Raw genomic sequence first — 27,947 nt, forward strand, 5'->3', positions numbered from 1 at the left:
ATGCATCTTCTTGCTAACCTCTCAGTGGTTATAGTGCTTTCAGGAAAGACTGAGCTTAGAGTAGAGGTGTTGGATCATAGATTCATCATCCTTTGATATATCTCATCCTATCCGCTCAGTGATGGCATACAAGCTCATTTTCTCGACTGATAACTATAATTAATGCCTCTATTAAAGAGGGGAAGTTCCCCAAAGCTTTTAAAGTCATCTGAAGACAACTGGCTCATAAATCAAAGAACCTATTTTAATGTGTGTAATCACGGGTCTATTAGCATCTTAACAGTCCTCTCCAAAATAGCAGGAAAATGTTTTAATGAACAGCTTGCAACTCATCTCAACACTGCACCTAATTATTGATGTCTTTAAGCAAACTACTACTACCGTGAGTGCGAACGGTAAACATCAAAACCTAAAATAGACAAGTGACTGATTCTGTGAATGAAAGAAGGCGTTTGAGACAGTCAACAGGCACATTTGTATCTGCTAACTATTTTTAAATTATCCTCTAACACTATGAATTGGACAAATAGGCTTCTTTCAGCCATTTGTGACTCCATTTGTGACTCCTTCCTCTACCCCCCTAAACATTGACACCCACTTCTCTTTTGTTTGGCTCCAGTTTATGTTAGTCTATCATTTTCATAGAATCAATTGTGGTTTTTAGACGGCTATGTTCTTCTAGCGCCTTACAAAACCCAAGGCTCACTTATTTTGAACTCTTTTATAAAAAGTACAGGGTTTAGTTAGTTCCCCAAATCAAAACCCCTGTCATTTAGACTGTGTTTACTAGGGGAAGAAGTTATAAGAAATTCACAAGAACACATTTTACAACTTCCCAGGAGTGTTTGAGGTGTCATTATGAAGGGTTACACCACATGACTCTATTTCTGTGTATCTATGAAGTGTGGGCAAGGTTCTGTTCAAAAAGAGCTGGGGCTGTTTTCATGAAGACTCTTAAGCTCTAAGAGTTTGAAGTTTATTTCGGAGATGTAAAAGAAAAAAGAAAAGAAAACTTAAAAAAGAAGACAGGAAAGAAAGTCATCTGTACAAACAATGAAGGGCATAATACAAATGAAGCTCTCAAATACATTCTATATCAATTTACACGTCCAAAAGAAAATTCTTCAGGACATCAGGACATTTTCTAAGAATTTCCCCTTAAAGTTAAGGCAAGTTCCTTTTAAAGATCAAAGTTATTCACACAGTCTTAGCTGTTGAGCGCTCCTAAGGAGCTCTGTTAGGAGTAGTGAGGAGGACTTTTAAGAGGCTCAAGAGTTTCTTCAGTTCAAACACTTCATGAAGAATAATCTTTTTGACTCATAGATGGGCCAACACACAAAAAGTATTTATGTAGACATTTCAATCCATCTATAACTTTTTTCCGTACAAAGTGACACTTGCATGTTGAGTTTCTCTAGTGTGCTCACCTCCACAGGTGCATCCAATCACTAATTAAGACTCTTCACATGTGAGGCTGCTGCACAAGTGGACATGTGATTTCAATTACCCCAGTAAGCCCCAGGTGTGATAATGTTGTGAACAGCGCACCTTTTGTACAGTCTCTCCTGGCTGTTATTAGAACACGAAAGGATGCATAGGATTGCATAGAATGCATTCTTTATAAAAATGTGTCAATATTCCATCAAGTCCACCTATTAACATGTTAGTGTCCTTTTAATAAATGGACTTGCTAATGGATTAATGCTGCCCTTGCTGATTTGCTGATTTGCTCAATGGGAACGAACACCAGCAAAGGAAGCTTTTAAATCGTTTCAAACCATGTTATGGTTATTAATGCATTGTAAGTGATCTATAAAACATTTGTAAATTAATTATTGATCATAATAAAGCCCTTAGTTAAAATGTATTAAACCTTTATGAACATCGCGTGGATATAAGAGACAAAGATGAATGAACGAACATATAAAAAGGAACAATCTTTTTGATAGAGATTAATTATTTAAGTATTTACCTCTGGGATTACAAAGTTCATCTCAAAGAATATGGTCACATGAAGATATGAGGGATGACAATATAAAAACATCTGAAATGCAAAAGCCACACAAGCATCAATAATTCTGCAAGTGTTAGCATGATTGCATGTGTAAAATGCAAGTTTACCCCTTCACACACAGCCCAACTTATACATCTATACAGTACAGAGAGAGAGGGGGGGAGAGAGAGAGGGAGAGATGGGCTGTGAGTGAATACACTCTTCCATGAAGCATGAAAAGCGTTCTTTGTGACATTATGTAGCACATTCTCATACAGCTCTCTTCCCTGGAAGCACAGCACTGCAGTTTTTGAGACTCTCCTTGTGCTCTTCTCCTGTGCATTTTTTGCCATCATCGTAACTCTCTAACGCTCTCTTTAAACACTCAGGCTGGCAATCACTGACCCTGCAGGGATTATGGAGTTATCACTTATGGCAGCACAGGTAAGGGTGCAGAGAAACCTTAATCCATATGTTTTAGGCAATGAAATCAAAATGTTTTGTGTTATTTATTTATCTATCTATGTTCTACTCTTCACTATGGTGACGTGATGTACTGGATGATGCTGCTAGTTTAAAGTATACTTGGACTTCTAGTGTCACAGTTTATTGTAATGTAAGTAAACCCGCTAAGCAAGCTGAGCAAGTGGAAGAAAATCGAATATGTTGCTTTAAATGTTCAATATGTAAGAGATCTACTGAATAAAATCACCTTACACCTTGACCTTACATTATCAGACATTGAGGAAACATGCTATGAAGTACTGGCTTCTCAGTCAACAGCGTAGCAACCATGTCCTCCTTCTAAAGTTTCAATTACGGTGGGAATGGTCTGTTTTTTGTTTTGTTCAGTTTTACAGCACTCCCCACATGACTGTTTTAGACACCCCTCGGTTTGCCAGCCAAACCAACAGGTGTTGCAGTGATGGAAGTGGACAAGCAAACTGGTTCAGATTTAACTGGTTCTACCTGAGCTAAAAAAGGCCTCATAATTCTTCGAATAAGCTCCACAAGCAGCATTGGGTCAAACTAGGATAAATATTGGAGAGATGTTAAAACTCAAAGGTTTCAAGATCGATGTGGAGCTGGCTAAACACTGAACTTCAGTGTCCGCTACATAGCAACCTGCGTGCACATTAACTCTAGGGAGGAGGGGGAAGCTCTCTTCAACGTTTTGAATTTGGACTGCAGTACCACTTTTAAACACTAGGTGTCAGAGTTACATATTACTCCTTTCCTGTCAGATAAAAACTCTGTATGAAGCTGTTACAACACAATATAGTGCAGAAGCTAAAGTGAAATAAGACACATAGATGGCCAATCTAGGTCATGGGAGTGTTTGAAGTGTTTTTAGATAACAGCTTTAGAGTTCCCAAACACACACAGATGATTGCGAGGTACTCTTTAAAGCAACGCTTCCAAAAGGGAGCACACAGGAAAGGAAACAACTAATTCATTTGCAGGCTGTTGTTTTGCAGACTTTGGTTAAAAAATGTTTTGGACTGAGTAAGGTGAAAATTATCTTTTGTGTATCATCACACAGTGGTTTCCGACTGGTGGATAAGTGCACTGAGTATACAGAGCCCTCATTTGAGAAGGCCCCATGAAAAGAAAAAAAAGAATAGCTGCCAACAGCTTGTTGTTGTGAGTAGAGCCAATGCAGAATGTGTGTGTGCAGGACACATACTTTTGTGCATGCCCCTGTTGTCACATGCAATGCTTGGTGTGCAAGTGTGTTCACTGTTGTTGGGGTTGTATCAAGTCAACTTTGGTTATATTCTTTCATAATTATATTTAATTATTAATAATATAAATAACACTATCATTAAACAATGTTTAATCACTCTTGGGGCACCACCCTGTAATCAGGGAAATATAACCAAAATATCACTCAAATCAGTCTCAAATTAGTTACTTAATGACTAATATTATTAATAATTAATAACTATATTTAATAAATTGAAGGCGTGAAATCCATACACAAAGCCCTCACATCCAGCTTATATCACAATGCAAATACACCAGTAATCACAAACAACTGCTATTTTAAATTATAACAGAATTTATTTAAACAAAGCAACATCAATCCAAAATCAATGAACTTAATCAAACACACAACTATTATAAACTAATCTAAGCAAACAAACATTGGCTTGTTGAAGAGGTGTGTGTGTGTGTGTGTGTGTGTGTGTGTGTGTGTGGCTTCGTACCCATGTGGTCGCCCTTCCGATGGCGCACACCGAACAAAGACCTGGCGTGGTCTATTGTCTGAAGAGGCAGTTTGGCCCTGCACGATTTGTGTCTCTGAGGCGTTTCAATGGCCGCGAGTGTACAGATCTCTGTGTGTGTGTGTGTGTGTGTGTGTGTGTGTAGCCTGTGTGCGTAATGGCGCGGTGGTGAAGTTAGTCTCTAGATGTGCGTCTACACGGGAATATGTGTGTGTTTGTCTGTGTGCGTTAGTGAAAGGGGAGTAAAGAAAGAGAGAAATGCGTGCCTGAAGAGGCCGGATCACAGTCTGAATCCCGCACCACAACTTAATAATTCCCTTCATTTACAGAAACAAACCAATGGCCAAATTCAGGTTAATACGGTTTACACTGGCCTTTCTGATCAGAAGAGTAGTATCCGGTCATAACGTTGTTACGTTTAACACATATAGGACGCAGCAGTCCGAAACGGGAACAACAAGAGTTTTAAACAGGTAAAACTCAGGACTCGGCGGTCCAACAAAGAGAAAAATTACAGTTTTCGCATCAATCAATCAATTGTTAAAAACACTCTCTAAAGCTAATTCTGCCCAGACCTAATTAAGCCTCACTTGTGAATCGCTTTGCCTGCGATTGGTGAAGGGAAAAAGAGTCCGGCGATGGAACAGATCTTCTGTCAGTCCTGGTGCAGAGGCGTTTGAAGCTTCGATGTGTTCTCCATCGAGTGGAAAGATGTCTGTTGATGTCTTTCGTTGCAGGACAGAATAAGACCTTTCTGATAATCTGTTATAGTCTGACGCTCTCTGAGAAATTGAGGTGCGTTCACTGGACAATCCAAGCTCGGCATTCAGAACACTGCCGGCCGCGGATTACCTGCGCACCAAAACATTTTCTTGCAGAAAACAGGAGTTGAGCTTGTGTCTCCGAACACTTGAAAATGTTCAAATGTTCTCGCATGGAAAGAGAGAGAGCAATGGGAGTCTTGGAGTTTTGTAGCCTGGCCTGCTTCCTGTGGGGTCTACCTCAGGTACCCTCCAATGAGAAGAGAGAGGTTCCGGTCCCCCCTTTACTTCACATGTAAGTGTGAAGTATTGCAGGGGATCCTTTTAGGTCTCTTTGTGACCTCTGTGAATAACTCAAATGAGGCTTCTCAAAGAGATGCAGGCCCAAGTCCATTGTTTGCCTGTCTTAAGCCTGCATGGCCCAACATCCCCCCTTTGTCCTGAAGAATGGGAATGCGGGTCACAGTCTTTAGGGCAATGAGGGCCAACAGTCCATGTGTTAGGAGACAAACGTTCAAATAGTTAGTGAGCAAAAGTCCATACATTTTGAGAGGCAATTAAGGTAAACATGAAGGTAAAGTAGAGAGGAGGAAGGGAAAGAAAGAACAGTGGAGGTTATAGGTGTTGTTGTTAGGACTTACTCCTAGAGTATGCTGGAGTCTACCAGTGGAGTGGTCTTAGTCTGTGTGAAACGTGGCTGGACGAGCATGATTGAGTCTAGTTTGGCCTGCAGTTTCCTAATGTATTTATACATTACATATGCCACCACGGCCATGATGATCCAGCCACTAAGCAGGAGCCCTAGTGCAATCTCACTAATAGGCTGGCTTTGTCTAGGTACCGGCCTAATCATTTGACTAAATTTGGTGGTGAGTCCAGTTGGTTTAAGGCTGAACTGAATCAATTTAGTCCCCCCAGCTCTGAGTAGCTGTTGCAGGGTTGTGTCAAGTGTGAGATTGTAACCCTTAAATGCGTCCATAATCTCGATCTCCGTGTCATGCCAGGATGGGTCAAGGTGATGGAGGACAATGTCATTAATGTGCACAGTGGTTTCCTGGGGGACAGTCATGAAGACTGTCTGATTTGGTAAAGTTAATTTAGTGACTGTATCATGACGGTCATAAGACATTAAGACTTCGGTGACAGGCATGCTGACAAGCCACCGATAGCCTGCTCTTTCTACTTTGGTTTTGGCTTCCTCGTCCCGTGTAGACATACTACCCTGACATTTCTGTTCAGGGGAGCCAGTCCTCAAACCACAGAGGTAGGTGGTGACATCCCTAATAAAGGGGTTGCTTGGGCAAACCCAGTGGATACCCTTAGTTTTAGTGCACATGTTTAGGTTGGGAATGAGGTAGAGTGAAGGATCTTCATCATGGTATTTGATGGTGGATGGTGTTTTGAGATATACATATGTGTTACCCTTCCAAAAGAAAACATTCAATATAGATTTCATTCTATATATATTCTGTCATTCTATGATAGGGAGGTTAAGAATAAAACCTATTTCTAGATTTTCGGGGTTTTCTGTGGTTAGTGCATCTGCCTTTCTTATTTGCTGTTCGATCTCTGACTCGAAGCTGAGATAAGGTTCGGGGTTGGAGCCACTTGGTGTTGTGCCTGCCGGTTGTGCGGCTAAGGCATATACAACCATGTCCCCTTCATCACTCAAGGAGGCACTACAGATGGCTTCATCCTGCAACATCTCATGGCGAGCGATTTTGATCATGTTAGTTGGGAAAGTGAAGCCGACTTGGCTGGAAGGGTCAATCCTGCTCAAGGACGGGGGAAGCTCGCCGATGACAGGTATAGTCAGTTCAAAGTCGTGAAATGAAATGTCGATCAGCATCCCGAGAGGTTGCAGAGCTTCCACCTGAACAGCGGTATGGGTGAGATTTTGGACAAGCAGATAGGTCGAGCGGTTGTCCAATTCAAGAAGGGGGGGTTCCACACACATTTAAGTTGAATTTCCCAAAGTAGAAGAATTTGCAGGGAGTCCGCGGACAAGATGCGATGACTCCAAGGTACACTGGGGGAGCAGGGTGGTTGCACAGATCCTGGGACAGGTCATGACTTATTGCTGATTTTTCAGACCAGAGTGTCAGCATAGCTTCTGAAATTTCGCGACCATTCAACCGCACTTCTCCAACCAGAAGGGGGCAGTACAGTGACGAGTTGATGCTCCTTAGTGAGCAAAGAAATTATTGATGTGCCTGTAATGGAATTGACACAACCAATGGGGGTGGAGCCAGTTGAGAGTGGTCAGTGATGGGGCCTGGCTCAAAAGGGGGCGTAAGCTTGGGTATGGTAGCACCCGACCTTCTGACGATGGCCACCTGTCCACCTTCTGGGTTTTGACCGCTATTGGGCGAGAATGGCTTGGGTACGCTTACCTGAGCCCAAATGTGTCCCCATTGACAGTCGATTAGAGGGGCCACATGATCCAAGAGGTCTTGACCAACGAGAAGTGGTTCTGTATCAAGGAGGCAGATGTAAACTAGGGTGGAACAGGGTCATTTCCCGAAAAGAGAGATCGATCTGCACTCAGTTTATTAAATAAAGTTATTAATAATATTAGTAATTAAGTAACTAATTTGAGACTGATTTGAGTGATATTTTGGATATATTTCCCTGATTACGGGGTGGTGCCCCAAGAGTGATTAAACATAGTTTAATGATATTGTTATTTATATTATTAATAACTAAATATAATTATTAAAGAATATAACCAGTGTTGTCTTGATACAACCCCAACACTGTGTTGTTGTATTATTTTCTTTAAATGACTTCAAACTTCCTCACCTATAGGGCTTTTTTCTATGATTAAATATTCAGGTGATTTATACAAAAAAATGTAATGATTCACCCTCCAGTGTCAAAATAGATAGATGTCTGAGAAATGTTTGGAAAAAAGGGTAAAACAATAGCTTTACAGTGGCTAACAGTGCTTCAAAGCATGCATTATTAACAATTTCCAACTTTGTATGCCAGGTTTTATACAGAAGCTTTGGTGTTTACCCAGCTTAGATCCTGGGAGATGGCTATTATAAAATTTCACTAAAATCAAAATAATTTCCGAAAACAACAGTTTCCTGTCCTGTCACAGTCACAGAATCATTCCCTTTATTTTCTCTTGCTCTGTGTAGTGGTGAAACATTCTTGTCCCATTTTCCGCTGTGTTTTTTTCTCTCTCTGCCTTTCCTGACCTATGATGTTGAGCCTTGACTTGCCTTAGGGGAGAGCTTTATGTTGCAATCCAGGTCCCTTTGTGGGGTTTGCAGCCTATGGCTATGTTTTCAAAGCAATTACTGAGCTGTGTCTTTCAAGTGCACGCACAATGAAAAAAAAAACTGCTACTTTATTGGTCAGTTTGCAACAGGAACAATTTACAATCATTTTCCTTTTTAAAAAGGAAAAAAAATAGTTGATGAGAAGAACTCATTAACAGTGCTTAACAATATGTTTATGGATTAGGAAAATAAAGATTTCATTACCAAAATTAAATAACTAAAATGACCATTGCATTTGCAAGTAAAATGCACTGTTGTGACTCTTACACTGAATTCAAAAGATAATATGTACAGGCTAACTAGTTCATTTATGTCCTTGTTTAGTTGTATTAAGAAGGCTACACAAACTGCCATTGTTATTTTCAATTATGGAGAAAAGTGTGATAATATCATACAGCACCATCTGACTACTTTGAATCATCTTTGCAATGGCAAATCTCATTCATCACATCTGAACTCAGCTTTAAGTCTGCCTTGAAGAAATCTGCCTACGTCGTTGTGACATTACGACATCAGATGGCAGATGATGTGAGAAAGAAAAAAGATCCATTCTTGTTTTTGTGGATTCTCACAACTCTATTTACAGATTATGCTTAAAAATGAAAAATGTGTTTCTGCATAACAATGCTGACTCTGTAACAGAGGGACATGGTATTTTGGTATCACAAGAGAATTGTAGTCTGTTGTCCACATTGTCCACTAGTGTTTCAGCAGGCTATGGCTATATGAAGTCCAAGAGGAGGGCAAAATGGTGCTTTACACTAATGCAATCCCTGTACCCACTGCCTGTCATCTGACTGGGATTTATCTTAAAAAAAAGAAGAGAGATATCGGCCTGCAAGTGCAGCTATAACAATCTGCTATTTAGCCGTTGTATCTCAGCTCTAAATCCACTCTCACTGAAAGAGTCGGACTGGGAACAATTGCAATGCACAGGGAAATGGGAGTAATGGCCACTATAGCTAGTGGGTGGCTGTCTTTAACAGCTTGAGCTTTCACATATCAAACATTTGAAGACAACAGGGTGCATTAGGAGTGAAGGTAATTAGCAAAAAGGAAGCATATGTCCCATAGTATGACACATCGTGTTGTGCAGTCAGCAGTTTCCTTCAGTGCAGCCTGTCTGATGTTTGGATTTGAGGGGAAAGTCTCCAATGAAAACCATCTGCACAAAATAACTAAATCAACTCATCCTCTGTGCGAAGACAAACTCATGGTATGGTAAAAGATGAGTCCACTTGTGTTTTGCAGGTCAAGTTTTAATCCTGCACAGAGAGCAGATTCAGTGTCCTGTTTTCTGTTTTTTTGATTGAGTGGTATTCTCCTTTAAATCACTGAATGTTATCACCAAGCGTGCTCCAGACGTGAACCCTTTCCAAATGAACGAGTTTGATGGAAAGCCTCATCTGATAGCCATCTGTTCTCAGATAGTTAATCAGGTGTGCTCAATGTGGGGTCTTTAATCACCCCACACTAACTGTCAGTAGACCCTTTGCAGTCAACCACTAAGAGTTCTGGTGGAGGAAAACATGCTACTCTAAAAGTTTTCACTGGAAATTCTCAAAAGAAGTTTCTTTTTCCAGCTGAAAGCCTCTGCTGAATAACACTGTGGACCTGATAAGACATCTTTGTATTCATGCAGTGGCTGCACAGTTAGCACATTGGTCACTGATATTGACATTTTGTATTTTTTTTTTTCATGTAAATCCTTTTCCATTGATTTCTGTTGTAAAGTTTTGGATGCTGTGTCCTTGAGCGAGACACCTACCTCACCTCAGAGAGGGGCCAGTGGCTGACTGCAGGTTCCCACTCTGTCTTATACCAACCCACCTTTCTTGTTCCTGGGTCTGAATGCTGGATTGGTCCTAATTAAATCGTGTCTATCAAAGTGTGTGTGATGGAAAGCTAGGTCAGCTTACCATCTGCTGAACAGTTTATCAGGCTCTTCAGGGGGGCTTCTCTTTGACACACAGCGTAGGTCTGATCCATTAAAAGCTGCCCTTCTATTTGACTTAGAAGGGGAAAAAAATCCTTTTGTTGGGAACTTAAAGTAGGTTTTCATTTTGAATATCAGTAAGACGCATTGAGTAAGTATAGTGTTGAATTAAAATGTTCTATTATGGTTCTGGAAATGACATTTAGTATTAGTTTCAGTACCACAAGATAAAAGGTTAAATCATATACGCTTCGGTATATGGCTTTACTCAAGTTAAAGGAGAAATTTTAAACATTCGTAACTTTTTATTTACCACTCTCTAGATATGATTTAAATGGTTACGCCATATGCTATAAAATTGTGCAATATTGCAATAATGATATAAATTGTGTCTGCTATTCTATGTGTATCCCCTACACATACACACACACACACACACACACACTTATTTGGCAATTAATAATCCAAGAGCAGCTGATAGTAAGATTTAGCTTCATCTGTCTGCATCACAATGGTTTGAAAGCATGAGCATTATACACAGGCCTCCATACAACTGTTACAATATAAATATGCTGAATGAGAAAGCCATGGTGGACTACATCAAAGTCTTTTATTATATATAGACTTTTGCGATGTGCTTATTGCTCATGCTCATATTGTGATAATGTTATAATTGCAATGAATTGTCCAGCCTTAGTGAGAAGATAAGTACCCATTCATTAATTCATATTGCCAGTGGTTGATTCACCAATCAAAGCATGCACACCAGACTGGTGACGCCACTTCTTAACAGCTCTCTCTCTCTCGTTATCTCATCATCATTATAAATAGGGGACATACTGTTAAGTAGATTATCCATGTTGAGGAGGCTTTATTGATTCCAAAGTTTCCTAAATTTATGCCAACAAGTGATCAGTGAGACTGGACTGACTTAAATTCAGTTAAACTGGTCACCTACAGTAAATATGTGTCATCTGTTGATGCCCCAGTTGGTCCAACCAATCAAATAATCTTGACATGTCCCCAATTACAAGAGGTCAATACTGGCTTTGACTTTGCAAAGCCTTTACTTATGTAGAAAACTATCTCATCATCTTTATGGTTTCTGTACCTTTTTATTGTTTTACATTGTGAACCTTCATTATTTCGTCAAGCTGAGGTAACTTCTGGTGAGTAAATCCAGCACACTGGCAGATGAGTCACTCATGTCACACATACAGTATATCATAAACCTTGTGATGCTTTATTCAGGAAGGATGGCATGACAGATAAGACATGTAAACACATGTCAGACATGTATGGATAGATGTGATTGTTATTTTGTTATGTAAATGAGTCAACCCTACTCCAGGGATTAGACCGAACCTTTGTGGTGAAATGGTTTGCTGAGAAGTGATGTGATTTTTTTTTGGTATGAAGTTTGTTTTACTTGTTTTTTTTTTTTCAAAAGAAACACCTATCAATAAATTGCCAATTTGAAATCCAGCACAAATCATGGACCTAGGATTTAAAAAGTTTTAAATGTATGGTGGGGTCAACTCCTCTAATGCTGCATGTTTATCTAAACCATGAACTTGTTCAACCTGGAACCTCATTTTATAAAAATGTATTGTGTGAGTAGAAGATTATTGCTTAAGCTTTAAATTTAAAATGCAGCATTATTGCATTGTGATACCCTGGATGTGTAATCTAGTATTATCTCTGTTGTCATATTTTGGTTCTCTTATTAATTAGAGGATTAGAATAATCTCCCTCTCACACAGCATCCCTTTCAACCCATTACAATGTGGATTGACACAACCAACAGAAACAGCCCTGGAATAAGAAAAAAGACAGTGCATACACTTAGTACACAGGGACAGGACACAAGTGAGTCAGTGCTGTTCTCTCATTTCAAACTGTTGGAAATTGTTGTTAGAAGATATTTTAATTTGTCTTTTTTAAAAGGTTCTTATTTGTTTTATGTTAATAAACAAGAAGAAAACTCACCTGGGTTACATCAATAATCTCAGAAGTCACTGGCTATCGTTGGGAGTGACAGCTTACATTTTTGAGCTGCCAGTGCAGCGATTTCATATAAAGAAATACTGGCCAAGGCCGTGTTCACACTTGACTTCTTTTTTCAACTGCCACCACCTTTTTTACATACAAGCCAATGGAAAATGGAAAAAGTATGACGCCTTTTTAAAAAGCGGACGCCCTTTGAAAAAGCGCTGCGCTCAGCGCCTTTTTCAGTTGAATTATTTCAACTTTTCAGAAAAGCGCTGGGTGACGTCAAGCGCCTTTCTGACAGCTGACCAACCAGGATAAGTAGTAACCTACATCCCTAGTTACCTGTGCCCAACAACGGCAAACTTCCACCAGATATGTGTGCATTGCGTGTCCACTCCGGTCCGTTATGGGTCCGTGCATCCTCATCCGTCAACACCCACCGGCTGCGTTCTCAGTCCGCAGCATGGAGAGCACAGCTGGACAGCTGGATTATGAAGACAAAGCAATTTCCGCAGTAATTTAACAGATTCACTCGCGACAGCACAAGATAATACGATGTTCGTGGTATAAAACTCAATAAGAACCTTATAAACAGGTAAACAAACACACAAACAGTTGTTTTTCTGAACCTTTAAAATGGAGGGTGTTATTCTGAAAATAAACCGGATGTTTTAATGTTGTATCGTGCCTGACTTCCCGTTTGTTCTTTTCTGTGCTAAATTGATGCTTTTTGCTCTGACCGGCTCCGGCGCGGTTGCACCGCAGACTAGATCCTGTTGTTAAGGTTACGCTGAAAGCAATGTTTTTTTCTAAAAAAAGAAGTCAAGTGTGAACATTGCCCAAGACTTCCTTTTCTGTGTGTTACCTTTGTTGACACTTGCATGCAAATTGGCAAGCAAGAATGGAACTGGAGTTGAAATACTGCGTATCAGAGCAGATTGTTAGCTGCACTTGCACATAGTGCATATAGTTTTATAAGTAGGACTGTCATAGAACGACTATTTAATGGTGAATAATTGCCAAATTTAAATAGCTTTTCGCAATTAATGGCATTTTTAATCGTATGTTTGAAATTCCATTAATTCATATTTAGAAATTTAAAAAATGCTTTTATTTTAAATTTTGGCGCTTGAATTCAACTTTATTGAAGATCAAAAGTTACGAAATTAGGTTAACCATAGAAAAAAGGAACTTTTTCCGGATTAAAAACTAAATATAACAGCTAAAAGAAACTGTAAAAAAGTCATAATTTGCATATTACTTTCGATTCGTTAACTGGGCTGTCTAAAAGTTTTTTTCAAGTGAAATAAGTAACTCAAAGATGCAGCAGTGTCGTTCTTTTCCATCACTGTTACTATAGGGAGACACTACAGAGCCTTATCCACTGGGTGCCTTCTATAGGGAGAAAATAGCATATGATCAATCACGATTTTAAAAAAGATAGAAAAGTACTTACAACTTAACAAATTCTCATGAACTGTGAATTCTCAAAGTTTGAAAAAGCCATCCTGCATCAACATAATATCTACATGTGTTTACACCAGACATGGCTCGTCTTCTCTTTGATTCCTGAATTCACTGTCTGACCGAAGCAGCAGGACTTTTTTTAAGGTGTTACAAAGAAGCCAGTTTCATCAAATGCACTTCCTGTCTCAGTGCATGCGACAGTAATGGAGCTAATATGTCTGTTCAGCAAAGCACTGAGTTTTTCGAAATGGAGCTTGACAGAGCATGAACATGAAGCTTACAGTATGCTGAGAATGATCGTGTGAGCAGTGTGTGTGTGATGCATAGTGTCCGTGTGCAGTCGCTGCACGCATATCTATTGTGTCAATGTTTGCTCACTAAGTTGCTTTTGTGCTTGGTTGCAGTTTTACTTGCCTTTTCACTAAACATTGGAATTTCATTATAAATTAATATGTTGCTTTCATGCAAAATCGTTGAGTAAAGTTATTTATGTAACCACTTTCCGCAGCGACTCTTAGTCGCTGTTACACAAGAGCAAATACAGAAAACTTTGTTCCAAGAGCTTCTGTTGGAAAAACTTTTCTACATACATTTCTGTATGATGAAATGTGATATAAAGTGAAGGAAACGTGTGGTCGCTTTGCATTACACAAGTGTGCTGCTAGCTTTTTGCTTCTGTATGTGTCAACTCAGCCACAGTATGAATTTGACCTCTTCAACTTATTTGTGCAGTTGGTGACCTTTGGTGATTTTCTCATGCAAATATTGGACAAATAGAATTTCTAGCTGCAAGGGTTAATATTTGACTCACTGTACATTTGCTTGTTAATTCATTCAGTGTTTGTGATACATACACATTAATGTGTTGCAGCCAGGTGTCAGGATTGTTGTTTGTTTTCCCATCAGAGACGTGCTGTGATGAGGCGAAGACACTGTAAAGTGAGCGGGTTTGTTTCGATCACCTGCTCTCCATCCAGAGATGTAGGTGATTGATCAGTTGTTTCAGTTCCATGTGCTCTTTAACCTGCTGTTGTCTAATAAATACAAGACGAAGGTCAGAGGTAAACAGGCCTGGCATGACAAAATAACTGAGGAAGAAGAGTAAAAAAAAACAGTGTTTTCCCTACAAAATGCTAAGTTGTGAAAAGAAATGTCTTTGGACGATTGCCCTTTTGTAAAAAACAAAACAATGTGCCTTTCTGACACTCATATTTAATGCATTGTTGGCAGGACTTACAACATTAAAAACTGAGAAATGATGACTCACTTAAACCATGACAAGCTAACAATACATAACAGACTTCAGACGGCTAGTTTGAATAATTTAAGTTTTTAAAGTGGCTACGTAGCATGTGTTCCTGGGACTGTGCATCTGGCTCTATTAAGAATTTCTAAAGAACAGTTACTAAGCATTTTTTTCCCTCATAGGATGGTTTGTGGGAAATAAAGACATGGAGCATGGAGGAGAACAAGGGGGCTGGTGAAACAAAGAAAATAAGTCACATAGACTGACACATACAATGTTTTGTTGACCTGTCTGTAAACCACAGTCTCCACCCAATGAAGGTTTTGTTGTTTGGTAATTTGCTCACTTGGCTCCCTCTTTTGCTGCCACAATTCCAACTGCCAATAGGAGCCTTTCTTACTGGACGTAAACAATTTCCAATTTTGTGGAGAAAAATCTTGTGGAGTCATGATTCTTCTGATATGAGCAGTAATAACAAATCAAACCCCCTCTGCACCGCTGCCATCATCGACACTGACCACCTGCCTGGAGGAGATAGAGGCGTGGATGAAGAACAACTTTCTCAAGTGAAACAGCTCCAAAACAGAAACTATTCTACTTGGCACCCCACACCAGATCAAGTCATCCCCCATAACCACCATCACCTTTTCTGGCCAAGTCATCCACCTCTCTCCAACCGTCACAAATCTGGGCATCAAAATGGACCCTCAACTGAACTTTGAAGCCCACATCAAACATCTGTGCAAAACCTCATTCTACCACCTCAGAAACATTGCCAAACTCCGTCCTACACTCTCCCTCTCAGATGCAGAGAAACTCGTCCACGCCTTTGTCTCCTCTAGGCTGGACTACTGCAACGCACTCCTCATCGGGATCCCTAGCAAGAGCCTCCAGAAGCTCCAACATGTCCAGAACAGCGCTGCTAGGGTCCTGATGAGGGTGCGTCAATACGAACACATCACACCCATCCTTCAGACACTACACTGGCTCCCTATTTCATTCAGGATTCAATACAAAGTCACCCTTCTCACCTACCAGTGCACCCATGGAAATGCCCCCTTCTATCTCAAAGAACTCCTCACCCCACAATCCTCCACACGAAGCCTCCGCTCTGGAAACACCAACCTCCTCCATCCCCCCAGGACTAAACTCCACACCATGGGTGACCGGGCCTTCTGCTCCTCTGCTCCCAGTCTGTGGAACGCTCTCCCCGAGCAGCTGACTGCTCCACAGTCTGGTGACGCTTTTAAAAGGGCCCTAAAAACCCATCTCTTTAACAAAGCCTTCTGTTTGTGCTTTTAGTTTCGTTAGTTGCTTAGTTGATTAAATTTGTTTTTCTTTCTATTTTTTCTTCCTGTAGCACTTTGAGATTTTTTTGGAAAAATGTAAAGTGCGTTACAAATTAAATGTATTATTATTATTATAATTGGGCATTTGTGTTCAAATCCTTGCAATTAAAAAATGTATAATTATGTTGCACCTTTAATGCATGTATGTACAAACATACGTGTGTGCATGTGTGTGTTCGGAGCATGAAGGGTGTTATGAAAGCTGGATAAGGTCACTTAATGATGTCAGTGAGTGCTGTTCTTTTCTCGTCAGTCAGCCTCTGAAGCCTCCAGCGAAACTACGCATAGATTCAACCAGCCGTGAGAACAATCCACTCTCTCTCTCTCTCTCTCTCTCTTTTCTCTCTCTTTATCTTGAGTGACCTCTTCCTCTTGCTCACAATAGCCTACCTACTGGACACCTCCACTTTCTTTGCTCACTTGTTCTTTGTTTGTCTTTGCCTTCTCCTCTCTTGATCATTTTTCTCCCTCCTTTTTTGTCCTCGATTTAACCAGCTCAGGTCCCCTGTGGACATATTGTGCTTTATTTTCCTTTCATCACACGGTACAGTAACTTGGAAATTAAGGCGAGATACAGGATATATTTCTAGCTGCTTCTTCTTTTTCATTTAGTTTTTTAGTTTTCCAAGACCCAGTGCCAGCAGTTCTTTGAATTCTTTGAAAAAAAAAGTTAATTAAAGTATCAGCTGATGTTTTTTTCTTATGTGAATTCATATTAGCTCACACGAAATGTTAGACACACTGGCAGTTTGACTCTGTGTCGACGATGCATCAGAAAGTTAACCACAGGACATAATCTGTCAAACAGAATCCAGCAAGGATCTATAACAGGCAACGCTGGCCAGTCATAAACGTGTTTGAATATCTCAGAAATGAAGGCATCTAGGAAATGTTTAACAATATGGTTCCCAAAAAGATCCATCCTTTCCTCATAGGGTCGAAATTGACTTTAATTAAATGCAAATTTCTGCAAATACAAATTGCTTCCCCGTATAAAAAGTGTTAAGTGCTATTTTAACAAATGTCAGCATGCTAACATGCAAAAATAAAAGAGCAAACATGAACAACATTATTCCTGCATATCACTGCATGCTAACGTTGTCATGATAAGCATCCTAACATGCTGATTTTAACATTTAGTACAGAGCGATGCAGTGCTCAGTTGCAGCCTAACAGAACAGCTAACATGACTGCAACCCAACCTTCTGTATCACTTGACAAGCTGAGGACACTTATTGACAGAAACACAAAGGACAGACGAGACACAGAAATCACTTACATGAGGTGAAAGTGTTCGACCAAATACATTTTTTGGTTAAATCATTACTAAAGTAGATGACATCGTCAGAGAAACGTTTTTTTCTTTTTTCAGAATTAGGTTTGTTGCCAAGTAGGTTCAAACAAAGACTTGTTTTTGTATTTGTGTTACAACCTTTCTTCTTTGTTAAGCGTTTTTTTCTTCTCCCGTTTGCTTTTCCTCGTCGACTCTCTACTTACTTCTCTTTCGGTCTTTCTCCTTCTCTAACAGATGTTTCAGAAAGAGGAGGAACAGCTGGCTGCTGTTAGGCTGTTTATTCACCCTTTAATTTCTTTCACTTCTGTCCTTCCACTGATTTTTTTTTAATTTCATCTTTGTTTTTCTGTGAAAGTGGTCACAGATGGAATCTCATATTTCCAGCCTTGAAAATATGTAATGTAGACTTTTGATTTTTTTGAAATGCAAATTTAATCCTCATCCTAATTTAGATAGTGTGCATAAATCTTAAATGTTCCCCGTGGCCATGCAGGAGCAAAAGTTTACGTCATGAATACACTAATAGCTTGTGAAATAAATAGCTTGTGAACAAGTGTCTCATTAATGATAAGTGAGTTTTGGCTCCTTTTGCCCCCTTCTCTTCCTAAGCTAATTATGGAAGAGTTCTAATTTTCTTTATCCCAAATCTCGTTATTCCGCTAGAATTCCCCTCAATCTAAACAACCCTTAGCCTCAAGTGTGCCTGTGTGTGTGTGTGTGTGTGTGTGTGTGTGCCCAGTGATTGATGAATGCGTGTTCCTGCTGTGTATGTGTGCACAATGTTAGTGCATTGTCACTAAAGGCAGTTTCTAAAGTCCTTTAACACTTTAACATAGAGAAACATTATATAGCTTTATAAACATTAAATTTCTGGATACACATTTACAAAAGCACACACAATGCACACAAAAATAGACTAGACACAAACATGCACTGCATGAACCTGAGCACATAGAACAGGACAAACAAATTGATACTGACCCACCTACACACTCATGCACAGATATACAGACAAAGACTACACACATGCTCTCCCCTTCCCTTAAGCCCCCACAGGACACTATCACAGATGGACAAAGGAAGCACACTCATATGCCCACTTATTACACAAAAGTTGTTCAGCCAATGCATCATGCTGCAAAGACTTTTAGTGATTTGGAGGATTGAGGCTGTTTGATTCCTAATCCCTCGATGCCTGAAGCACTGCACGATATCACAGAATGTCCTGTCTGTAGGTAATCTGTGGCTGCAGAGGGAAGAGCGAGAAAACCTACAGATGAGGGAGGGGAAGAAATAGATAATTACGAGGGAGGATGGGAAGTCTTACAGGCAAACATAAATGTGTAAATATGAGCAGAGAGAAGAAGATGAGAGAGGTCACAAGAGATGATGCAGACAGAAAGGGGGAACGGGACTAGAAATGGGGTTACAGATGGGTAAACGTTCGGATGTTATGTCATGAAGATAGGACATGCAGGTGGCTAAGTTACTGACAGATTTCAAACAGTGACGGGGTAGCAAAAGGAAAGGTAAGAGACGGTAAAGAAGGGTAGAAAAGAGACACAAAATGGTAAAAGGAAGGAAAAATACAAAGCAAAAAACACACAGGAAAAAAGAGAGGGATGATGGGAAAGATAGATTAATAAGGGAACATGTCTTTGTTCATCCTCTTTCTCTGCATATTTGTTCTTAAATGAGTCAAAAAGTATGCATACACTTATTTGTCACATTGGAAATTGTTTTACATTTTTGTAAATAAAGTTTCAAGACAAGATTCAATATTCTTTCCACTTTGAAAAAAAACGAGATTTCACTTCAAATTCTGATTGATTGATTTTCTAGGTTTAATAAAACACTTTTTTAATTAAAAAAAAACATTAAATGCTAAGACAGATGTTCTCTGCAATAATGCCCTCACAGGACAGCACACAAGAAGAGTTGTCTAACCTGTGCATGTGCAGTCACCCATGCGTACACATTCATGCTATTAATAAATGTACAAGCACACACTTACTCACACAAACACAGACTAATGCTGGGCGCATAGGGTCCCAACAAACACGCAGATACGCAGGTGCAGGCCATATGTACATGTATGCATGCATGTGGAATACACAAATACATGAAGCCTTAATAATGATTGTGTCACTTGATGTTATACCTGCGTGTCCAATCAGTCTCGGAAACAGAAGAGTTGATCATCATGGCAAACCACAAGGCGGTTTCGGACATAATTTTAAGTTTTCTGATGAATTATATTTTAAAATGTCCAAATTTTGCTCCAATGATTATTTTATTTGACAAAAAAAGACTAATTCATACTTTCCTTTTTTCAGAATTGGCAGTTTTCCTCCTAACTGAGGCATCTTTCTTTTTAAACATGATTAGACAAAAACTGAAATGTATCTTATATTATTTTGTCTAAATATTCTGTAAAAATTGTCGCACCTCTCCCAAAAAAACAGTCTCTAAATAAGTCTGTTTGACTTAAAAACAGTTGCAACACTTGTTTCTGACGTCTCTATTTCATGATGATGAGATTAAGGGAATCCCAGCTTGGGATCTGTAGTGCGTCTGTGTGAGGATGAAAACACCCAGTTTTCACACATGAAAGCCTTTGTAAATCCTCTGTCTCTCTCCAACACCGACACCCTTTTTTTTAGACACCTACACATGCCCGTGGTGTGTTCTGTCTCTCTCTGTCTGTATCACACACACACACACACACACACACACACACACACACACACACACATACACACACACACACAACTTTCAGCAGGATGTCTAAACCTGTCTCACTAGCATGCCTCTCACAGTGTGCGCTCAACTCGCTCGCTCTCACTGGGAGGGATCTCTCTCTCTCTCTCTCTTAGTGAACACTCCCACTTTCACTCGCCATACTCCCCCCCCCCCACACCCCTACATGGACTCTCACTCTCGTGCAGTGCTGCTCCGCTCTCCCCTGTGGATGCTCTCAGTCTCAGAGTATAGGACGGGACAGATTGGAACAACAAAACTGATCTCTTTCTGCACACACAGCTGGCAGTAGGTAAAACTCTGTCTTTTATTCGCATTTTCATTTCTTGTTCCATGTGTACGCATTTATTTTATTTCTTTTTCATTTTTTGACTCTATTCAAACCATGGAAGCCTTGCTATTCTCTGTTTGTTTAAGATTCTATTCTATTAGAGGATTTACAGTGAAAGGACTGTTTCTGTTTTTATTGGACATTTTTTAGAAGTAACCTGCTCTGAATTCAGGTATGAAGTTACTCCATTGGAAAGTCTGAATTTATTGAATCTTGTTTGTATAAGCTGTAAAATGCAGTTATAGAAAGATTTGGAAAGAGATTTACATCATCATTTTATTTTATACACTTTTTTCTAGACTAAAAATAAGTTCTTTGATTTTGTTGAAGTATTTGTGAATGAAATCCAAAAACATCTCTAGTTTTAGCTCCAACACAAGTCTGTCACTGCTTCAAATCTTTGTTGTACTTACGGAGAGAAACTCCATAATTAACCTCCAGCTATTCTTTGGTTACCACTAGCACAACTTGTTTTTAAGTTGATGCCGCCTTTTTTTCATTGACAAACTTTGAAAATCACAGTTTTACTATGATGGTCCTGAACTGGCTGGCTGTGTGTGGGCGGTTACTGTTGCAGCTGGTGTCAGTTTTCTGTAACTCTGCCTGGGATGTTGTCGAAATAACACCCATCCTTTATGATGTAAGGTGTCACCTTACTTCATGCATGGATCTTTTTATTAATTGTGCTCTAATCCCTCTTATCCCTCCTGTGTGTTTTATTTAAGGTTAAAACATATGAATCTCAAAAAAGTCAGATATCCCAGTTCTAATGGACAGACTTGCTTTAATTTTTCATTGTTAGCCTGCACGTTTGCACGTTTTTTCTTGCTCAAAATTGAATATATTGTACCATAAAAATCTTAGGTGTCGTACAACCGTACTCTACATATTCAAGGACTGCAAAGAGTTGTAACATTCCAAAAATGATCCTGTTACTTTTTTATCAAGTAACAACAAACATTAAACAAGTAACATGAAATATATATGATGAGGTTGTTGAGGGGTCAGTTTCTTACATAACTGCAACTTTAGTCTGAATGAACAGATTGCTGCGTTCATACACAGCTTGAGTCTTAGTGTGGTGACTGTAGTATAAGTGTGTGTGTATGTTTGCGAGTGTTCCTGATCCCATCACTCATTATATATTCTGTAGTATCTATGATATTGAAGCTTGGCAAGGATCTGATCTCATTATTTTCTAGCAGCTGGTTCTATATGACGAGCCCAGCTGAGTCCTTATTACAAAACTTGAACCCCATGCAGGACTGTTTGAGCCTTTGAGAAGTATGTGAACCACAAACTGTGATGCTTTTTGAGACATTGATTACAATTCACAGCTCATGTCACAATGACTGACTTCTCGCCTTGTCGTGATTCTAAAATATGTGTGCATACGTAACAAATAAACCTGGTTCCTTACGTCTCTGTGTTTGTGGTCCGTTCAAATCAAGATGAACAGCATGCTGTATGCGCACCACAGTGACAGAGCCTCAGGAATTCAATTGTATAGCAAATGTTTCTGTGCATCGGAGACAAATGTCAGACTTTGCAGTAACAGAAAGAGGAAGCTGGCCTTGTTATTTGACAGCGAAATGTACAAAATAACCACATGCTCAGTTCTGACCATAATGCTCAGATTGTACTGACTTGTTGTGATGCACTCAGCTTCCAGTCCTGCCAAAATATATTTTTATTCAGAGGTCCTCTTCAGCTTTTTAAAACAGCAGCTATTCTCTGTCTACGTTTTATGAAAGTAAACAGAAAAGTGTGGTTCAAAATATGCCTGTTCCAACTTAAATGTCCCCTTATGCAGAAATATAACAAACAATAGTGAAACGGGTTTTTAACTTTAGACGCTGCATGATTCATCCTCCAGGCAGCAGGTGTAATAACACCTGCCTTGCTTGTACTCTCTGCTGTTTTTGTAATTGGCCTATCTGTGCTGTTTTCCTCAAAAATGAGACACAGCTTCAAGGCACAGACTTTTTATTTTAATTACACAGTGGATAAATTCAAATCCCCCCTTTTTCAGCCTGGTATTGTTTCTGTGATTTTACAGTCATACAGTATACATGTATGTAATACTTTAAGTTGTATTCTTACAAACCCCCATGAGAACTCCCAAATGTAATCCTGTGCCTTTCCTTTAGCTCATGAGAAATCCTGAGAGGCTTTTTTAAATTAAATATACATATTAAGTGGCTTATCTGGAAGCTCTTAACATCTTCTCATGAATTATGCTTTCATATATTAACTGTTGCAACATTTTCAGACCGTTATGTTGTCTTTGGAATAGAAATAAATACATGCAAAGACAAAAACAGTCTCAAACAATAGTTTTGTGTGTTACAAGATGAGAGTAGATCGTTCTGAATGAGTAAAGTTGTATACAGAGAATCATTTGTATATTTATATATCTTGTTAGGTTTATAAATCATACCTACTGGTTTAAACATGGATATAAGCATATAGGTCACTATCTTTTTATAACCTCATGTCATGTCCTCAGTTATTCCTTGATCACCCCGTATTCAAAGTGGCTCAGTAAAATTTGCAGACTTAATTCACTAAGTGCTCTACGGAGTCTGTAGGAGAGTATTTTAGCTTAAATAACTCCACCACTCTTTTAAGCTAACTAAGATCTAGCTCTGGATGTGTTATAATGGCTTTCTCTTGTAACATCCAGTGACAACAAAAGTGAGAGTGCTTTTCTTTTACTTCAATGGAATAAAATCTTTCCCTCTGCAAAAATTTACCCTGAAGTCACATCTGCAGGTTGGGATAGAGACATGTGGGATGAGGTCACACAAGAAGAGCCCGAGAAGCACTTTGGGTCTAACTTGATGCTTGTAGCACCCCAGAGAAAACATCGGTGGAAAAAACAAATCCATGTACCATCACAGGGGTTTGACCTCAGCTGCAATCACATTCACTGCAATCTCTCTTTCTAATCTGTTTAGGTAAATGCTGATGTGTTCTATTTGATTTCTAAGTCTACATATTCACATTTTTACATAATAAACACTGGAGAAGAGTTAAGCAATATCACACTTGAGGTTGTGATGTGCTTTTCTACAACATTTGACCAATCAGCATAACTTCACAGACTGTATAAAACATGGACATAGACTCAGTGACATCACCTATAGGTTTCTGAAGGATGTTATGAAGCTTAATGATGGTGGTCACCATATTGGAAAAGTTGACTAAGACTAACTTTCAGCTAATCAATAAGCAGGGAAAGAAGTAGAGTTGAGTCGGGAGTTGAGCCTTTACCTAATGATAAAAACAACACAACAGGGTTGACAGTTTAGTAAAGCATAGCCTTCTGGCAAACATCATCATCCCCCCCATCAGGTAAATCAGCTACTCAAGAGTTATTAGCTATAGTGAACAAAATTGATTTTTGTGCCTTGCTATGAACATGTGAAAGTTGGTGATTTTTTGGTGCCAATTGGACAAATTCAACACCAGTTGTAATAAATAGTCACAATCAAAAACAAATATCTGTATTGTTTTTCTAAACATTCATTTGGCTCCTTTAAAAAAGGTAGTTCAGGAACTTTACATGAACTGGAATCCTACAACAACAGCATGCTAACTGACCACACATGTATGCCATAAGCAACATGCTAATGAACTGAATAGCTAGCTGCAGGTTAGCAACCTAATTTGGTCGTAAACTGTATATGGTTTAAAAACAATATAGATGCTTCCATTACTTATACGGCTACATAGCTCTTTCAATATTATTTGACCACATATAAAATGAATTACAATATGGTTACTTTTATTTATTCTTCTTATTGGCTGACAAGTTAGTTTCAATATCATACTTAAAAATGTTAGTAAATTCAGTATACATCCGGGCATTTCTCAAATACACAAAATATTACACCATGCATTGGAAACACACTGCATACTCAATGTGACATCACTGGCTTGTATGAACATATGTAGTTTCTGGCACAGCCATAGACTGTATTAAGAGATGGGAGCTATAACGGTTTCCCAAAAGTGAAGACAAAAAAAGTTGAGCTCCCTTTTCTGCCTCGCTGATGTATAGGTCAAAAAGTTCACCTCTTCTGTTTTCAGAGGTGGGACATGGTTAGAACTATGGCTTCTGGCAGAATAGTTAGTTTTTGTCATACAGATTTACGCCTGAGAAGTCTAGTTTGAAGTTAATTAATAGTATAAAAAGTGACACAACACCATGCTTGACTGCTCTGTTGACAAAATAAAGCTCCTGTGGGGCTGTGTGCACTGGATTAGCAGAGTAGAGGAGGAACAGTGAGAAATTATGTGACAAACAATTACTCAAGAAATTGAACTTTCTATAACCGTTACTGTTATTTTTAGTTATCAAAAACATCGCCGGTGTACATTTTTTTGGCGCGTCTTTCCCCAAAAAACTCCAGACTTAACTTCCATCATTTAAGCAGTCCTCATAGAGGTCATGTTGTTCAGCGACAGCAGATCAGTGCTTTTACATGCTAAAACACCCACAAGTGGACAAATTCAACTGAACCTTTCAGCTGTCAGGGTGAAGGCTGGATTTATTAATGGCCAATGAGCTGTCTGTTCCCATCAGACTGTTCACTCTGTGCTCAGCAATTCATAAAAAAAAGAGGAGACCTTAACCTTTTGTTAACGTCACTATACTGTGTGTTGATGTGAGCTTGTTGGAAGAGTAAAGAAAAAGTACTCAAATCTTAGTTTAAACTAAGAGAGAGGACATGGAGTGTGTGTTTATTTATGTATATTGGCTTGTTTCTTTGTTTCTTCTTCTAACATATAGTGTTATTACTCAGTTAAAATGATAGCTTCAAGTACATTAATGGAATCTTTTCCTGCCTGTGTTGTCTTGGTGCCATTGAAGTCCCTCTAGGACGCTGCAAACCACACTCAGCCGTGACAATAGAAGGATTCATTATGTGCCTCGCTTGTTTTTTGCCTTTTTTTCTATACTATATAGTGTGTGTGTGTGTGCGCGTGTGTGTGTTTGTGTGTGTGTGTGTGCAAAGCATGTGTGGGACTCTGCTAATCCTCCTGTTAATTCATCCCTCTGAGATGCAGATTCTTCTCTGCTGTACAGTACAACTGTCCTGAGACCGGGTGCAGCTGGCTGTGAGGTTAACCTCCTGAACACAACATGTAATTGTTCAGCCATGCCGTCCATGTCTCCATGTCATTGTGAGATTCATTTAGGGCTGCATGTCCTGGGTTTTTGGCCTTTCCTGACTCAAAATCTTTAAATTAAATATCATTGCCTGAAGCAAGGGGAAGAAATCAGGGAATAATTAGAAATGATGATCCAATTTGATCAGCTGTTTTAAATGAATAATTTGTTCCCAACTGAGACGAGTGTAACACGCTACAATCTGCACAAAAGGCTTGTTCTAAGTTTAGTCATCACTTGTGATGTTGATCAGTGGTGAAATAGACAGAGAATATCACAGAAAATAAAATGATAAAATGACTGTTTAGCTCACATAATCATGTGCAAGATATAATTTCTAAACAAAATGAAGCTTTTTTTCACAAATTAACCTACATGGCTTCTTCTTAGTAACACACAGCAGTTGGGAATTTTCTCACACTGTTTGTGGTGTGGTTTTTTATGTTTCTGGTCATTCATACAGTTCTCCTTCTTTGTCTCCTTATTGCTAAAGTCTGTTTATTAATGTTAAATCTAAATCACTATACTGAGATTTTGAGTGAAGTCCAGTGACTAGATTTGTATTGACTGGATTGAACTCTTTCCTCTGTCTCGTCCTATCATCTGTCCATCTCACTCTCTCTCTTTCTCTCTCTGACAGCATTTCCCGGTTGTGAGCGGGGCCTTCATGGATTCTCCGTATAATGGAAACACGTCCCTGCAGACGTCCACCTCCAACCTCAACGCCGGCTACTCCCGACCCTCAGAAGCAGAGGATGATGGGAAAGTGTCAAGCGACACCATTTGGCTGTGGATCGCTGTGCTGGCCACCATTGGAAACATAGTGGTGGTGGCTGTGGTCTGTGCCTGTGCCTTCTGACGAGATGAAGAGGAGTAAAAAAAAGAAAGACACTGCTGCTGGTGGATAATGGGAAGTCTTGTACATCATGGGAATATATATTTTTCTTCAGAGACTATGTAAAATAGCCTTACTTTCAGATTGATGGCCGTGGACTAAAGGAAACCTGATCTATATTTTGGGTTTTAAACAGGAATTTGCATGAGATTCTTTATTCAAAAACTGCAGACACTTTCAACAAACAGAATAAATTAATACAATGTTTATTGATTTATCTTACAGAAAAAATCTGATAAAAAAAAATATTATGTGTATTTTTTCTGTAAAAAAAATGATGGTCAAGTAGAAAAGAAGGTTCATGATGGGACTTCCAGAATTGCGACCAGATCTTACTTAAGTTGGAAACCTCACACTGACCAAGCAAGACCACAAACAGATTGATACCAGACATTTATATACTTCTATGCTCACAATCTTCAATCACAATCCTCGCTAAAGCAAAATAGCACAATATAACTCTCTGAATAAAGCCTCCTCCCTTCCCTTTTCCCCAAGTAAATACTTAAAGAATTACTTTTATTTTGAACTTGTTGTTTTAATCATCAGAAAAGTCAACCTTGGCTTTCTGAAACTCTTAAGCCAAAGTGAAATAACAATCAGATATACTCTTCCTCAGGTTTGCCCTTCATGGCTTGAGCTGCTTTGGGGTTACAGGAAACTTTATTTTCCACCACCACGTGAACACCACATTAACATTTTTTTAATGAGCACCGTGCCCAGAGCCATTTGCTAAATTTATGCATCCTGCATCCAGGTTGAAAAAGTGTTGGAATTAAAATAATAGCCTAGTGTGCTTGCCAATGGTCAGTTGGTTACGCAAGTCAAGCTGGTGTTACATAAACCGTTTCAGTCATGGTTACACATGAGCTCAGCGGAGGTCGGCATCAGAAATACGAGGATTAGACATGATTGTAGCGTGATCTCTCTCACGGCACAGAAAGTGATCCGCTGCTGTAAAGGATTTACATCGTGCACAATTCAGGTTTAGGAAGAAGAGGCCAGCCGTTTAAGAACATTGTATGACATCCTGATCACAGTACTGACCTCAAACCTGTTGTGTCTGGACTATTCTTTTCTATTCCACTGTTTTAATCTGAGTTTTTAAGCACTGGTTTTATTTGCTCAACTAATTAGAATATGGCCAATAAAAGCAATTGATCCTCACAATGACTTCCCTTGATTACCTTCACTGGGCCGCAATCCATAACGGTTAAAGCAGTTTC

At 39.3% G+C, this 27,947-nt stretch overlaps 1 protein-coding gene across 3 annotated transcripts; it reads left to right on the forward strand.

Moving 5' to 3' along the window:
* The first annotated feature begins 2,269 nt into the window (after positions 1-2,269).
* On the forward strand, positions 2,270-27,947 carry LOC136180546 (uncharacterized protein C14orf132). Of its 3 annotated transcripts, none has more exons than XM_065960719.1 (2): positions 2,270-2,437; positions 26,467-27,947. In XM_065960719.1, the coding sequence occupies exons 1-2, from the start codon at positions 2,411-2,413 to the stop codon at positions 26,683-26,685; spliced, it is 246 nt and encodes an 81-aa protein (XP_065816791.1). In that variant the 5' UTR covers positions 2,270-2,410; the 3' UTR covers positions 26,686-27,947. The 3 variants fall into 3 exon arrangements, 1 of the variants encoding a protein (XP_065816791.1); XR_010667172.1 differs by lacking the exon at positions 2,270-2,437 and adding an exon at positions 20,440-20,604 and having other exon boundaries at positions 26,467-26,605; XR_010667171.1 differs by lacking the exon at positions 2,270-2,437 and adding an exon at positions 20,440-20,608 and having other exon boundaries at positions 26,467-26,604.

This window comes from Labrus bergylta, chromosome 11 (assembly GCF_963930695.1).
Source record: "Labrus bergylta chromosome 11, fLabBer1.1, whole genome shotgun sequence".
Lineage (NCBI taxonomy): Eukaryota > Metazoa > Chordata > Actinopteri > Labriformes > Labridae > Labrus > Labrus bergylta.